Source organism: Uranotaenia lowii, chromosome 2 (assembly GCF_029784155.1).
Source record: "Uranotaenia lowii strain MFRU-FL chromosome 2, ASM2978415v1, whole genome shotgun sequence".
NCBI classification, from domain to species: Eukaryota; Metazoa; Arthropoda; class Insecta; order Diptera; family Culicidae; genus Uranotaenia; species Uranotaenia lowii.
The window spans coordinates 366,723,538-366,740,287 of NC_073692.1; the positions used below are offsets into that span (position 1 = coordinate 366,723,538).

At 35.8% G+C, this 16,750-nt stretch overlaps 1 protein-coding gene across 2 annotated transcripts in view; it reads left to right on the plus strand.

Moving 5' to 3' along the window:
* LOC129749086 (elongation of very long chain fatty acids protein AAEL008004-like) overlaps positions 1–16,750 on the plus strand; it is a 64,840-nt gene that overhangs the window by 31,699 nt on the left and 16,391 nt on the right. Inside the window, exon 1 of one of the 2 annotated variants that reach the window (XM_055743942.1) lies at positions 8,696–8,812. The exons of the other annotated variant lie outside the window; for it this stretch is intronic. Coding sequence (XP_055599917.1) covers positions 8,749–8,812 — 64 coding nt within the window. The 5' untranslated portion in view covers positions 8,696–8,748. Of the gene's footprint in view, positions 1–8,695; positions 8,813–16,750 lie in introns of those variants that run through there. 2 annotated transcript variants of the gene reach the window in all.

Consider the following 16,750-nt stretch of genomic DNA (forward strand, 5'->3'; position numbering starts at 1 on the left):
CCGTATCACCCTTTACTTACACAGACAAAATTTTTGACTATTACGTGTCACTGAAATTGCAACCTTTAAAATAAATCAAGCTGTAGTTATCAAAACCTGGAATTTTAAATTGTTTTCCATGAAAGTTAGCGAAAATTCATTTGTTATTACAGCAAATGTCCTGTAAAAAAGTTGTACACTGAAAATTAAATGTCACGTAATTTGTTTTTCGACCCATAAAATTACGGTTAATGTCCTGCTCCTTTTTGTAACAGGACATTTGTGTAATTTTACAGGAAATAATTTTTGCTGTGTACTTACTTACTTACTTACTTACTTAATGATCCCGCGCCGATCCTCCGGTGCATAGGGCCGTGGTAAAAGACCTCCACTGTTGACGATCCGGAGCCAGCGTCCACCTGGTCCCAGTAAAGATTCTCATCGACAGTTCGGATTTCAGCGGCTAGGTAGTATCCAATGGAAATTATTTAAAAGTTCTATAAATGCAATTCTCATAACTATTATTTTTCCAATAATTTAAAACAATAAACACAGTAAATAATCGCAATAAAATTTTTAAAAAGACTCACAAAACCTAAAAGTCAAAATTGCCAAACATGGGCCAAATTTCGCAACAAAAAAATTTAGATTTTAACCCGTTAGGGTTATTCTTCATCGAAAAATTTCGTATAATGTTAAATACAAAGCTCCCACAATTAGGAAAAGTCAAACGACTCATGTTGATCTTTATTTTCTGTGAACTGAGAAAAACCGGGTTAAATCAACTGGTCTAATGTGTATGAAAAAATGGTTCACCGATAAAGCAAAGGCCAGGCATCTGTCTTGAAACAAAAATATACTCCACCCATTGTAAAGATCTAACATTGACTCCTCAGGTTGCACCTTTAAGGATCGAATACTCATACTTTCTATTGACTAGCTTAAGTGTTAATCATTTGAAGAAGAGCTAAAATCACAAAACAATTCTTTACAGTGATTTGCGACAAATGCCTAATACCTTGAGTTATTAAACAGACTTTTAAGACTATCGGAGTCAGCTATCTATATCACTATACAAATGTAAATTGAACATTGAAAACTTTTCGATGCTCCTCTATCGATTATCATCATAGATTCGTGTTGCTCCTGAAGCACATAAGATAAAGTGTCTCTATAAGCCCACTCTAATGAATGCGAAGTGGATTTATTTCTTTGTTGGTGCCCCTGCGTAGAAGGAACAAAAGCTTAAAACCCCAAGAAGGAAGGGCCGCGTTTGGTGTGGCGACATGATTGTGGAGCACTCAAGAAAAAGCCTATCGTGGTGAACTTTTAGCGGAACGTCCGAAGCATCGCCACATGTTTGTCATTAGCGACTTTATTGAATTTGATTTTCAACGCTAGTTCAGCGATATTATGTAACACCAACAGCATCAACACTTTGTGTGACCATGATTGTTGACGAACTAGGAAGACGGCGTGTTCAACAGGGGGTTAGAAAGTCAACAAAGGGCTGTAAGAAATGGCTTTGTTTGCTTATATTTTGTTGCAAAATCTTGCGAAACTCTTTTAAAAACACATTTCTTCTCAAGGGTAATGTTATTCGTAAAACTTGAATTAATTAATAAAATTTAGTTCCAAATTTACATCGGCACGACCAACAGGTTCGGCAACTTGGTGTGATTAGGGGGTTTTTACGTAATTATTCGGGAAAACCTGTCCTCCGCGTGCCGGTTGTTGGTCAAGTTCAAACCTTGATAGGGCAAAACTCGATTGAAACCGGCTTAGGCTTGTCCAAGTTTCGGCGTGGTATATGAAAGGTAAAAGTTGTTGGATTAATTTACAACTGGGAGGAGTTGAGTAGCACACTGCCCACCATGAGTTTTTGTAAGGATAACTTTCATTTCATAGTATTGACTTCAATCTTTGTAATTTATGAGCAAATGATTTTTGAAAGTTTTTTTAATATATTACATTATTTTAATAAGTGCAAGAATCATTAATTTCGAGAATGTTGCAAAATAACTCTTCATGTAGTAACAATGTAATTCCTTCCCTCTGAGGACAAGCGTGGACATTTGGTTAATTCCTACCTCCCTGCCTACTTGGACAAATATGGAATTTATTTTTTATCTAGTTCTACTGTTCAGAATCAATTCTTTTTTTTTCCTTTATGAATTGATGAAATGAAATGATTGATTTTTCGATCAGTTATTTATTTACTTCCTGTAAACAAAGACTATTTGTATGAATTTGTCAAACTAATTTAAAGATTTATTTAATCTTAATCTAAACTTATGCTTATGCATATTATACATGCACAGTCAGATCCTGTCAGCATCCCAGTGAGTCGTAACAATATATTTACTACTCATTTTGATACGGCCGGATCCACTGTGTAGTACTGGACGCAAAGACAACTGGAACACATAATTGTTGGGAGCACAGACGCTAAGATATTTCTATACTCCTTGGACCTTTCCATTTTTCTCTTCAATGCATGGAAATAAGGTTTTGCTACATAATAATTCATAATTTATCAATACAATTATTCTGGAAATATTTCCTTAATAATTATTGGATTCTTTGTACCATCATCTCGGGTCCTCGAACATGGTTATAGCGCCAATACCTCCTTGAAAAGATTTGTAAGAGTGAAAACATGATTAATAGGCCGCGAAAAATTTTAAAGATATCTTCCCAGATTAAAGATTTTAATGCCGAAAAAATATAATAAAAATAATTTAGATGAATATAAAAAAGATCTGACCTTATTATAATTATCCATTGCACTTAAAAAATATCAAAATTATTTTTTTAAATGAATCTTATCTTAAAATTTGCCTTGAACTGCTGCTCGTCCTTAGCAGTTTTTTTTTGGTCTTCTGTAGGTTCCGCTTGACAATAGCCCAGTATTTCTCAATTGGGCGGAGCTCTGGCGTGTTGGGAGGGTTCTTGTCCTTGGGAACCACCTGCACGTTGTTGGCGGCGTATCACTCCATGGCCTTTTTACCGTAATGGCAAGATGCCAAATCCGGCCAAAACTGTACGGAACAACCGTGTTTCTTCAGGAAAGGCAGCAGACGTTTATTCAAACACTCTTTCACGTAAATTTCTTGGTCGACAGTCCCGAAAGTTATGAAAATGCTGCTTTTCAAGCCACAGGTACAGATGGCTTGCCAAACCTGATATTTCTTCGCGAACTTTGACTGTTTAATGTGCTTGAAAATATTTGCTACCTTTCCCCTTCCTTTTGCCGTATAAAACTCCTGTCCCGGAAGCTGCTTGTAGTCGGCTTTGACAAAGGTTTCGTCGTCCATTACCACGCAGTCAAACTTCGTCAGCATCGACGTGTACAGCCTCCGGGATCGCGCTTTGGCCGTCGTATTTTGTTTCTCATCGCGATTTGGTGTCACTACCTTCTTGTAAGTCGATTGTCCTGCTCCTTTTTTAGGCTCGATGCACGGTTGAAGACGATACACCCAGCTTATTTGCGGCATCTCGGAGAGAGAGGCTAGGTTTTCGCTTGAAACTACCGGCAACTCTCTTTGTCGTCTCAGCGGCTTCCGGTTTTCGATTTTTCCCCGATACAGACTTCCTGGCTGTCGACAAACGTTCCCCAAACACTTTAATTACATTTGTAACGATTGGTTTGGCAAATTTTAGCGATTTTGCCAGCTTTGCGTGCGAATAGCTCGGATTTTCGCGGTGCGCAAGCAAAATTTTGATACGCTGCTCTTTTTCCTTCGACGGCATTTTGACAACTGAAGAGTGAATTCCAAAATCGAAATAGGACCAACATTCTAGACACACACACACACACACACACACACACACACACACACACACACACACACACACACACACACACACACACACACACACACACACACACACACACACACACACACACACACACACACGCACGCACGCACACACACACACACGCGCGCACACACACACACACACACACACACACACACACACACACACACACACACACACACACACACACACACACACACACACACACACACACACACACACACACACACACACACACACACACACACACACACACACACACACACACACACACACACACACACACACACACACACACACACACACACACACACACACACACACACACACACACACACACACACACACACACACACACACACACACACACACACACACACACACACACACACACACACACACACACACACACACACACACACACACACACACACACACACACACACACACACACCGATATTGACCAAATTTTGACCGCATCACCCTTTAAGAACGTTTACTTCCAGGTACTTTCAAATTCAATACCAACCCATTCCAAAGATTGTAAAAACAACTATAAAAATGGTTGGTACGAATCAATTTTATGAAACTTTATGGTTTAGGGACAGGGAAATAACATTGAAAATAAGAATGTCAATTGAACATCCACTTATGAGAAAACTGAAATCGTTTAGTACTGCGGATTCAAACATATGATATCTAAAAAATGATAAAACCTTTTTCATTTCATTATAACATGGGTTTTTTCGGTTGCGAGTTCATTTGATTTCGATAACTTCAAAAAACTGGCCCTTTCATCATTTAAGAAATACTAATCATAAAGCAGTGTGGAATTCAACGGCGAAAAAGCACACATACAATTGAAAAGATGCAAAGTGAGTTTTCAACAAGGTTTGGAAGTCTTTTTAAAAAATCCTTGGTAAATAAAACTAGAAAAAAAAAAACATTTTACTGGGAGATCATTCATCTTGAGAAAATGGATAAATTCCAAAGAGATTTTCATAAGAGGGGGGATGAGAAAGATTAAAAAAAACAGTTTTTTCTTTTGAAGATTTAAAATATGAAGGATGATACGGTCAAAATTTGGTCAATATCAACTTGACGTATTTCTTTCAATTTTGCATTTAAAAACCTGAACACCCCTTTTTTTGAAGGTATGTGTGTGTAGAATGTTGCTCCTATTTTGATTTTGGAATTCACTCTTCAGTTGTCAAAATGCCGTCCAAGGAAGAAGAGCAGCGTTTCAAAATTTTGCTAGCGCATCGCGAAAATCCGAGCTACTAGCACGCAAAGCTGGCAAAATCGCCAAAAATTGCCAAATCAACTGTTACAAATGTAATTAAAGTGTTTGGGGAACGTTTGTCGACAGCCAGGAAGTCTGTATCGGAGAAATATCGAAAACCGGAAGCCGCTGAAACGAAAAAGAGAGTTGCCGGTAGTTTCAAGCGAAACCCTAACCTCTCTCTCCGAGATGCCGCAAATAAGCTGGGTGTATCGTCTACAACGGTGCATCGAGCCAAAAAACGAGCCGGACTATCGACTTACAAGAAGGTAGTGACTCCAAATCGCGATGATAAACAAAATACGACGGCCAAAGCGCGATCCCGGAGGCTGTACACGACGATGCTGACGAAGTTTGACTGCGTGGTAATGGACGTAGAAACCTACATCAAAGCCGACTACAAGCAGTTCCGGGACAGGAGTTTTAAACGGCAAAAGGAAGGGGAAAGGTAGCAGATATTTTCAAGCACATGAAACTGTCAAAGTTCGCGAAGAAATATCTGGTTTGGCAAGCCATCTGTACCTGTGGCTTGAAAAGCAGCATTTTCATAGCTTCCGGGACTGTCGACCAAGAAATTTACGTGAAAGAGTGTTTGAATAAACGTCTGCTGCCTTTCCTGAAGAAACACGGTTGTTCCGTACTGTTTTGGCCGGATTTGGCATTTCGCCATTACGGTTAAAAGGCCATGGAGTGGTACGCCGCCAACAACGTGCAGGTGGTTCCCAAGGACAAGAACCCTCTCAACACGCCAGAGCTCCGCCCAATTGAGAAATACTGGGCTATTATCAAGCGGAACCTAAAGAAGACCAAAAAAACTGCTAAGGAGGCAAACTGACTTTCTGCGGCGAAGAAGGTGGACAAAGTGGCTGTACAAAATCTGATGGCAGGGGTTAAGCGTCATGCCCAGCAATTCGGATTTGGAAAAGCGGAAGCTTTTTAAGAAATTTGTTTAACGACTGGTTGAGTTTCGTAGATTTTCCGATTGGCAATTTCAGTCAATAATAATATTGATTAATAAACAGCACGTTTACATATTATTCGACGTTTCGGCCTTTGCAAAATAAAAACAACAAAACAGTTAAGAGTAGGCTTACAAAAATAGTAGACAGCTATTACAAGTGAAACACTAATTAAAATGTGTAAAACCCCATTTCACAAAAAACCAATCACCGTAGCAAAAGCTCCCATCTAGTCCCACACCCATAGCCAGATCTACAGTACAATACCTAATTCTCCTTAAAAGAAGGCCAAGACCAAATGCCGAAACGTCGGATAATACGTAAACGTGCTGTTTATTAATCAATATTATTTTTGACTGAAATTGCCAATCGGAAAATCTACGAAAAGCGGAAGCCAAACTGAATATTTTTCCTGAATTTTATAGGGTAGAAGCACTAGTTATTGAACAGGAACCAGATATTGAACACTAGTAAAACATTTACCGATTAAAACAATAATATACAGTAGAAAAATGAATCAAAATTCGTTGTGCCACTGTTGAAGCATTTTATACCTATGTTCAAATTTTTATCAAGAATCTCGGACTCTTAAAGCCACAATCCCCGAAATTTGATTATGTGTTCAAATTTTGGCTTGGTTTTTCGATTGGATGAAGAAAACAGCCTTTTTTGATTGGGGGAAAAATTGGATAAAAGACAAATAAACGTCTAAGATAATGATATGAGTGTTTTCAACTAAGTCTTTTTGAATGATTTCTGGAAGAGTGGCAGCCTTTATTATCCTTATTTTCTTAAAATTTAACAAATTAAAGTGTTCAATCATTGGATCACAGAAAACGCCAATGTTTCAATTATTGAACGTTCAATCTTGCAGTACTCGTTTCGTAAAGAAAAGCATGTACCAGTTATTGAACAAACATCGGTTAGTGTTTGGAAATGTAAACAAACTGTTTCTTGGTTGCTAGCTCAACCAAAATCGCCCCTGCAAGGCTTACTATCAAGCGAAATACCCCTGAATATATGCAATGATTTCCAATGTTTACGTGTTCAATAAGGCTGGAACAAATATCAATTTCTTCTTTTGTCACTACCACCCCCCCCCCCCCCCCCTTCGAAATTTCCAAAATCCCGAAGGGGGGAATAAATAAAGTTTGAAGTATTTTAAGTAAATTTCAAATAAAAATTCCAATATCCAAAAGATTACAAGATCAAGAACCAAATTTTGGAAGATGGAAGTTAATTCATATTTTGTATTCTTGATTTTATTGATTTTTTTATGTAAAAAATACTTGATTTATAGGTTTTATGCAATAATATAGTATGCAATTGGGTTGCATACAAGCTTTTGTGCAATTTATTCCAATTTTTTTTGTTTTTCGTTTTATTTTTTTTGTCCCCCCCCCCCCCCTCGCGATATTCCAACTCCGAGTGACAAAAGATGGATTTTAAATTTGTTCCGGCCTAATTAGAACATTGCCTGTTCAATATTTGAATCATTGTGTTTAATCATTGGGACAAAAGTAATTTTGAATAAAAAGGCTTAAATAACAATTTCAAAACATATTTCCACGAAAAAAATATATCGATTCGAAGCAGAGAAATAAGCTTAAGCTACGCTACCAAAATTTTATCAGAAAAACCTTTGGTTATTATTTATTGGCCACAAATGTGTTGAATCCCTACTAATTACACTTGAAAAAGAAATTTAATTTGATTTTTTAAATAAACGTTTTCATCGATTTACACGCGTTTTCCCTTGACCAAATTTTGACCGTATCACCCTTTATGTCCCAAATATGTATGTCATTATGAAGGACTAACTGTAGTTCAATTATTTGAATATCAATACATTTTATGTAAAGTTGAATAACAAACCAACTTTTAAAGAAACAAGAAAAAAGAAAATTTGAAAGTCGAACAAAAAGTAAGCGCTCTTTCAATTAATTGAACTACATTTTAGTGCTTGATAATGACAGATTTGAAGGGGTCCTTTGAAACAATGAGTGATTTTGCGGTTGGAAAATGTTCTGTACATCAAATTTGATCGAAATCACGTGGGAATTGATCAATTTGTGTCATATTTAACATGAGATTTCCCCCCACCCCCTTCTCTTTACCTTTCAGAGGTTGGGGATTTGTAAGATACCAGAACAATTTCCAGCCATCAATCGAACCAAGCTATGATACGAAAGCACTCCTTGCCTTAGAAATCCCGGAATTAGACACTCTAGGAAAAAATTGTATTTAAATTTTCTCGATGCTTATGAAACATAAGAAAAAATGACAAAATAATAATAAAAATGATTCTAATATAAGATTTACCGAATCTAACAAAGCGCAAAAAAACGTGCCAACCAAAGGTTTAATATTTTTTTTCATTTCCGAGCCATAGATCACATTTCCAATAGGTTGCAACCGAAGCTTGTCAAATTTTTAATCCCTAGGTCATTCTAAACGGACAGTATTAATTATGCACCCGTTCGGGTTCATTGGAAGTGCAGCTAGCAAATGGTACCTTTTGGCTGCAGTATGGTGCAACTTCTTGTAATAATCGTCATTCTGAAATGCGGCTTAGCGCAGTGAAAGGAAAGTTCCTCATCGAGCAAGTGCAGCTACTTACATACATATCTCGTGGAACGGTACAGTGCAACAAGTTCAAGGATCTTCTTGATCTCGAATTCCACCATCCATCCACTGCATTTTGAGATGAGGATTTTATTGGTGCAGAACCTGAGCGGCGTGGCCACCAGGCTTCTTGGAGATCCGCGAGGTGGGTGATGGTCGGGGGCAATGGAATTGTTAAAAAGTGCAGTTTTGAAACGAACTTTCAAGGTAAACCAGATGACGTGACGAGAAGAGCGAATATGAACAACAAAAAAGTGAGTCCTATACTCCTACTCGTGGTTCTTTTGCTGCATCCGATGCTTTACGATGCAGTACAAGTGTCAGTGACCTATGTGATTGGAAAGCCCGAGGGAACAATAAACCGGCAACTATTATAGTGACAATGATGGTACATACATAAATGGGGGATGTGTTTTGAGCCCTTACTATTAAGATAGAAGAAACCGCATGTACTCCATCAACGATGATAAGCAGAATTTATCGACCTTAAAGTGATTTGGTTGCTTTAAGTTTTTTCTCTTGTTTTCTTTTAATTATGATCGAGATTCCTGAACCCTTATCCTTTTTTTTGGAATTAAAAATGCAGTTATTTATTACGTTTGGTAGTCCTATTCTATACTATGGAATCATGTAGATGTCTTCTATTTGATGTTCAAACCTTTCAATAAGAATAACGTTTTGATGACATGTGAGAATAAAACATAAATAAGCTCATAGTAATCTTTAAAATTTGGTAGTTATTTTCCACAGGGAGTAACAATGTGAAAATAATAGAATAATGTTTATAATAAAAAGTTTTATGAATTTAACATTTTCACATAAAGAAATCATTGAGCCAATTCCTCATGAATATTTTCTCTTGATGCTCTCAAATAACGCGCTTGGATTCCAGATAAATTTCTAGATTTTTATACACGTAATTCAGGAATTGTAGATTCTGTTGAATGTGAAATTGCTATGGAACCAGAAGAACCATCAGGTTTGACAGAAGCAATTCTTGAACTTCGATCTGGAGCATTTATTCAACTTGATCTGTCGTCTTTTTGGATGTCGAAAGCTGCAAAGACTTTCGAAACTTAACATGTCATATCGAATTTCGAAAACCGGTCATATACATTTTGTAGATTAGCCCAAAATACCGACTTGTGGAACATTCCAGTTCAATCGGACTTGATTTAGGGGTACCCCAAAGTGCTCAAAGTTTCGTTTTTTTCACCCTAAAAAAAGAAATCAGAAAACCCGAAATTTAAATTTTGTTTTCAAATGACTCAGAAATGCATGAAACGGTGAGATCAAGAAAATAAATTTTTTGGATAAAAATCGACTTTCTGGACCTTAGCCGTTTTTTCGGAAAACCAGCCACAGAAAGTCGATTTAATTCCAAAACTTTTTTTAAATGGTACCAGATCTCGACGTTTCATGCATTTCTAAGCAATCTGTCATAAAAATTTAAATTTAGATTTTCCAAATTATCTTGGGTCCTCCCTTTGGTGATTTAGAAAATTTTTTCAAAAAATTTTTTTTTCGTTGTAACACCAGATTTTGACGTTTTTAGCTTTTCTAAGTCAATTCTAATCAAAATAAAAATTTCGATTTTCCCGATTTCTTTTGGTCTCCCCGTTGCGATTTCAAAGGTAAAAAAAACAAAACTCTGAGCGCTGTGAGGCACACCTAAATCAAGTCTAATTTGGCACAGGCCGGTTTTTCGGGCCAATCTTCAAAAATTTATAGTCGGTTTCTAGAATTCGATCATGAAATTTGTATCCCCCGAAAAAAAAAGATTATAATTTTTTTTTCCATACATCAATTGTACTCTAATGAATATAGGTACATCAACATATTTTAGGGAAATAATTAGAAATGTTCCCCGACCGCTGCTCTAGCGCAACCAAATATGATAAAAATTCTAGTGTTATATGATTTTATTCGCCGTAATTTTTATGATTATAATTTTAATGGCATGTGCGGCGGAATGAAAACTAGAGAGAATTTATTTATAAAAATTTGAAAGAAAGGTGGATAGACAGGCATTAGTGCGCCAATAGGAGAAAGCTTGATAGGTGTTGAAATTTTAGGCTAAAGGGCATGTTGATGAAAAGCTCCCATGAATTGTCCCGCCTTTGCTCTACACTAGCTAACTATACACGAGAAACTGAGAAAGAGAATTCCCATGTATACATGTTCAACACCTATCAAGCTTTCTCCTATTGGCGCACTAATGCCTGTCTATCCACCTTTCTTTCAAATTTCTATAAGTAAATTCTCTCTAGTTTTCATTCCGCCGTACATGCCATTAAAATTATAATCATAAAAGTTCTAGTTTGACTTTAACAAAATATTGAAAATATTTAAATTTCGGTTTGTTTTGAAATGTAGCTAAGAGCTTTAAATGTTGATTATGGAAAAATTGACATTTGCATCTTGAACAAGCATTGAGACACTTTCTTTTTGTCCATGAGATTTCCCATCTCTAGTTTTAAGAGAAAACTTACCTCTGGAAAAAAATTGATATTTTAAGAATAGGTTAAAAATGAGGAAATTGATAAAAAGAAAACAAAAGGTTTAACGACAGATTACAATTCACGCTATTAATATCGAATACAAATAGAAGTCATAACTAACAAAAAAAAGGTTAGAATTTAATAGTTCGTTGGGAATGCACTTCCAGAATTATTTTATTTCAAAATGGATTTCAATCATCCAACGTCGTCTTCGGTATGTAGTATTCAGAAATTTGAGTTCAAAAACTTGTGGAAGATTTTTCACACAATTTTAAGGAAAAACATAGATTTTTTTTTTCTTATTTTAAGATCAGTAGCCTTTTCCAAATTTAAATTTCTACTTAAAAATATCTCTCTTGTTTGTTTTTCAGGACACAGATAATATTTTTCGTTGTCGTGTTATTAAAAATGAAAAAAAGAAACTTTAAGTTCTCACATAAAAAAGACATTTGCGACCAAGACTAGTGGATTTTTTTTTTACAAACAAGTGTAGAAATATGTTGTTTTTTTTTGCTGTTACAACATAAGAAAAGGCATAAATATAAGGACAAAGAAAACTGAACGATCATGTTTCAATCGTTTTTTTTCGTTTCAGTTCTATTATTCCTTTTCCTTCAGCTATTTTTGCCGTTCAAGTTTTAATATTATTGCTGACAAATCATCGTATAATTCCTCAGCATAAAAGCTCATATCAGTAAAAAGAAACACTCATCCTCCTAGGATTGTTTAACAAACTTCTGTTCCAGAATTATTGCTTTTTTGCGGCTCAAAATCAAGCGAGATCAGGAATCATGATCTTATGTGTTCATGCTAAAACTAAGTGCTTTAATAGTTTCCATATTATTTTTTTATGTGGCAATATCTACATGATTTTAAACATATCAAGTCTATAGTGAAGTGCGAGTGTTGCGAAATTTTAGTACCGGAAAACAGGAGTTGCATGAAGCCTAAACTAAATTGCATACTTTTTATTACCGTCCTATACGAAAGGTCCCATCCGAACTTTTATCTAGGTTATATCAAACTGGAGGTTGTTTTGTTACAGGGTGTATTCGAAGAAATGCAACACTTTTTTTTCGTTAATAAAATTGATGAAATTTTCAGTGAAGCTACCTAGTAATGTAATGTGTACGTACACAAAATTTGGTGACAATCTATCAAGTGGTTTTTGAGATAACGTTCAATGTTGCAGTTTATTGACAAATTTGTTTTGGGCAGGATGGTGAAAAATCCAGAAAAGTGTCAGTGGGAGACCCAAAAACAGCTAAAAATCAACTATTCGCCCAGAGTTCACATGGTAAATCGTTTAAGAAGTCCTATAGGATCCAATAGTGAGCTAAAATTAGAATAAAAATGGAAGTTGATGATTCCATGAAGTGAGAGGAATGTGAGAGGATTTTTCAAGCTCAATCCGAAAATATGAATGAAGAAGGGATAAAAAAGTCATTTTTTCTGACTGGTTCGTCTAGCACACTTATAAATGGGCTTAACTTAATTTCTACAATGTAGAAAAGCTGCCCATCGGTAAAATAAACAAAATACGGTGGCTAAATCGTGCGCAAAATATTTGGACTGCTTGTGGAGAGATATTTTGAAAAATGTCGTAATGGACAGAAAAACGATCTCTTCAGAGGTCACCTGGCAGCTTTCAAACCAGAAACTTTTCGTTGACAAGTCTCGCATGTATTTCCTGGAGATAAACAAGGATAAAAAATTTAAAAAATTAATGTGTTGTACTTGAGTAGGCTAACGATCTGCGAAAACTGCAAATTACCCATTCTTTCATAACGGTTGGCAGGATGAATGGCTAAAAATACAAAAGACTGCCTCCAAATGCCACCGTTTTTTCTGAAAAACTTTTTAATAGGTCCCACAAAGTTTATACCTACTCTGTTTAAGTTTTATCTGGAATCGTGCAATCACGCAAAAATGGTGGTGGAGTGATAAAAAGTTCAATAAATATGTTGTTTTTTTGCCGAAGCAGAAATGGCCCAGTAGCAACATGGCAATGCTGCGCGCATTAACGGCGGTAATACGCGCCGAAAATAATCTGTTTTCTTTTGACACGAAGAGGGTTTTCCGAAGGATCCTTGACTTGGTCTCTTTTCCTAGCCAAACACCATCGCATATGGTAACAAGTCAGCGGCCCGTGTGGCCTAAGTCGGAGGCCCGAGTGGCCAAGTCAGAGGCCGGAATGGTCAATGTCAGAATATATAGTCAGAATAGTTTGTGTCGGAAGTCTAAAATTATTATACGTTTAAGCTATGGAAGTAAAATACAGTTCAACATTTGTAATGTTTTTGAGAATGAGTGTTTCATTCTTAACGGTTTCAATTATCGGCGGTCATTCTGATGCTATCGATGCATGCCATCAGGGGCAATTCTGAACAAGGACAATCGGCCAAATTTGTTATAAATTGTAGTCGAAAAATTTCTTCTTCGGACGCTCTCTCAAAAACAACTTGACAGAACTACACAAAAATTTGCATACGTAAACATTACATTACCAGGTAACTTCGCTGAAAATGTCATCAATTTTCATTCATGCATTCAAAAGTTATTCACAAAACAAAGTGTTGCATTTTTTTCGAATACACTTCTTATGTATTATAGGTATACAAGAGAGACGTAATCTGAAATTCTAAAGTAGCATTTCTAAGTAAGGGTGTGGTATTTTTTTTTGTTAAAAATTCATTGAATGCATTAATTAAAAACTATCAACTCATGACTGTTATTGGCAAATTCGAGAAAAAATTCGTTATTTCTATATATATGTATGTACGTATAGAAAAAAATAAAAAATTGTTCTGAACTCCGATTTTTAATTTTATATCAGCTAAAGCAGTCTAACCAAGGCGATAGTTTATGATTTCTTTGAATAAATTTTTTCGGAACAAATGAGTTGAAGACAGGGCGGTCTAACCGGTTTTACAGGTTTCGTCCATTTTTCGAAAACCGAAATACCGGTTTTTGTATGGTAGAAATACCGGTATTTCAGGTTTATTCTTCTTCAAATTGAAAACGAATCAACAAACCCGCATAGATATGGAAAACTAGCTATTTTGTCATATACAAATTTACACATTTTGTTCTTCCTAGTCCCTGATTCTTGATTGAATCTAAAATGTTGTTCATATTGATTGATATTCTATGATAAAACAATATCAGATATCTCATCCATCGATTGGATTATGCTTTATAACCGAAGCTGATATTAAAAAAATGTTGATTCATGTATTTCTCAGCCTTGTTAGTCTAAATAAGATTTTTATTGAATCTTCATTAAAATGCCATCTAAATTATCCATTATGCGAGGTGGATCGAGATTTGTTAAGTGTTAAAACATTTTGATACAAGTATTTAGAAAAAAAGACACTTGTTTGGGGATTGGCCTCGTAGCTGTTATCGTAGGCAAAATGAAAATAAATACTATGACAGTAATGCATAAGTCTTAAAATATAAATAACTTCATTTAAACAGTCATTAATGTTTGGAAAAAAATCGAATTTAATCGCAAATCTACTAAAATCAACCAAAAAATTGTTAAAAATAAGAATTTGAAACACATATATGAAAATCATTAAATTTTTAATTAATTTTCAGAGGCTAAAAGCAAGATTCTCTCATTTTTTATAAAATTTATTTTTTATTTCATGATTTCATGATTCAATGAGCAATCAAAATCACCTTGCATTTTAAACTGACACACGTGTTATTTTGACTTATTGTTTTGCGGTTTTTAACTCTTTATACATATGTTCGCATTGGATTTGGAAAATGAACTTGGAAAAGGAATCCATTGGAATTTTAGCTTAGCTTAGCTTGGTTGACTACTCATATCCACCTTAAATCATTGAATTCGAAACGCTGTGAAGATATATTCATACACCAACCAACAATCTAAAAGGATTTCAGATAACATATTCTAATAGGCTTTGTTCAACTTACGCATTTCCAATTCCATGATCGCTGGCGTGGCTAAGCAGAACAAGTTCTGATTCGCCAATGGTTGCTACTCCGTGATTGATCGAGGCCATCAATTTTGTGCAAGGGCCAACAGAATGGTGCTTGGGATTAGCAATTCATTCACAATGCACAAAACTCATGCTCTCCCTTTAAAAAGATCAATAACGGCGCCGGCCACGTCCTAGTAGTCAATGGAGGAAAAAGGAAGGAATGTTAGTATGATTCTCTTTAGGTTCAACTAGCAACCTCTTGCTCCTGCATACTCCAAAATAATTTTGAAATATTCAGAACCAGAGATAAGTTAGTATCCCCAACTATGGAAACCGTCTGTACGTCTGCGAATCTATATTCAAGTATTCAAGGAAGGGGTTGTGTTAGTTAAAGAAAGGTAAAGATCAGGATCCATTTTGGAAAATGGTGCGATCATGTTTTTCCTACACCTCCTATGCTCCTAGACATTTCCTAAGGAAACTCCTTTTTCTATGAGGCATTCGATAAAATGCAATAAAAATATATAAAGTTAAGTATTTAGTGAAAGCTATTACTTTCCGCATTTTACCCTAGACAAACTAGCTCGCTTTTTTCCTTTACTGCGATCCCTGTTAAATTAAACAATTTCCAAAAGGACCTTTATGGTTGAGAAATAAAATAACTTGAACTGAAAATGTATTACTATGATATAAAAATTTGCTAAACTGTCTTTCGTGAGTGTAGCCTTTTTGGAAATTATTTAATTCTTTTTTCTCCTTTGCCTCATACATTTTGGAAGCCAAGCATTTAGAGCTTAGTTGCTTAAAAAGCACAAAGTAAGGTTTTAGATAATTTTTACTTTTCAAGAAGTGATTACATATTCGATCATGTTTTTCCATTAAGATTTTTTTTTTTTTTGTAAAATTTGTTTATTTGACTAAGTGGTATTTACATTATTTTTACGTTAGTTTGTTGGTAGATCTAGGTAAAATTCCAATTCATTTACATCTATTGTACTGTTACTTTTGCTAACAAAGTCCAAATATTTCGCCACTAACTCCAGAACTCGTATTCTACTACTGAGTCTCAGTCTTGGCAGCACTGGTTGCAAGATATCGTTGAATGAAAGACGTCGCTGCCCTGTGATCCTCGTTATTTTTTGTTTCAGTTTTCTCCATCCAGCATCGACACGCGGACACTCAGAAAATTTATGCTGAATTGTTTCTGTCGCAGCTCTACAGAAGTCGCACATGTCGTCGTTTACTCTCTGCATTCGGTAGGAAAGCTGTTTATGAGCTGTTTTCTCGTTTATAAAGATGAACAGCTGTTGTTTGTGCAACGGAGAGAGTTGGCGAGAAGCTATACTTCGCCATATGCGAGACCAGTTGACAGTTGGACTGTTTGTTTTTACTTTTGGTCGGTCTGTGTTTTGCAACATCCACTGCAGTATAGTTGCCGATGTAGGACCCCTTAGAATATTGTCGGGTAACTGCCTTGACACTTGGATTACAGTTTTCAAACAAACTAGATCGGCAGGAATACTTGGAATGTTGTTAGTATTCAGAAAAGTGCTGTAGAATGGCATAGCACTAATGTCCTGTCTGTGGCGATTTGTCAAAAGTGTCTTGCACTTTGTACCTGGGAGC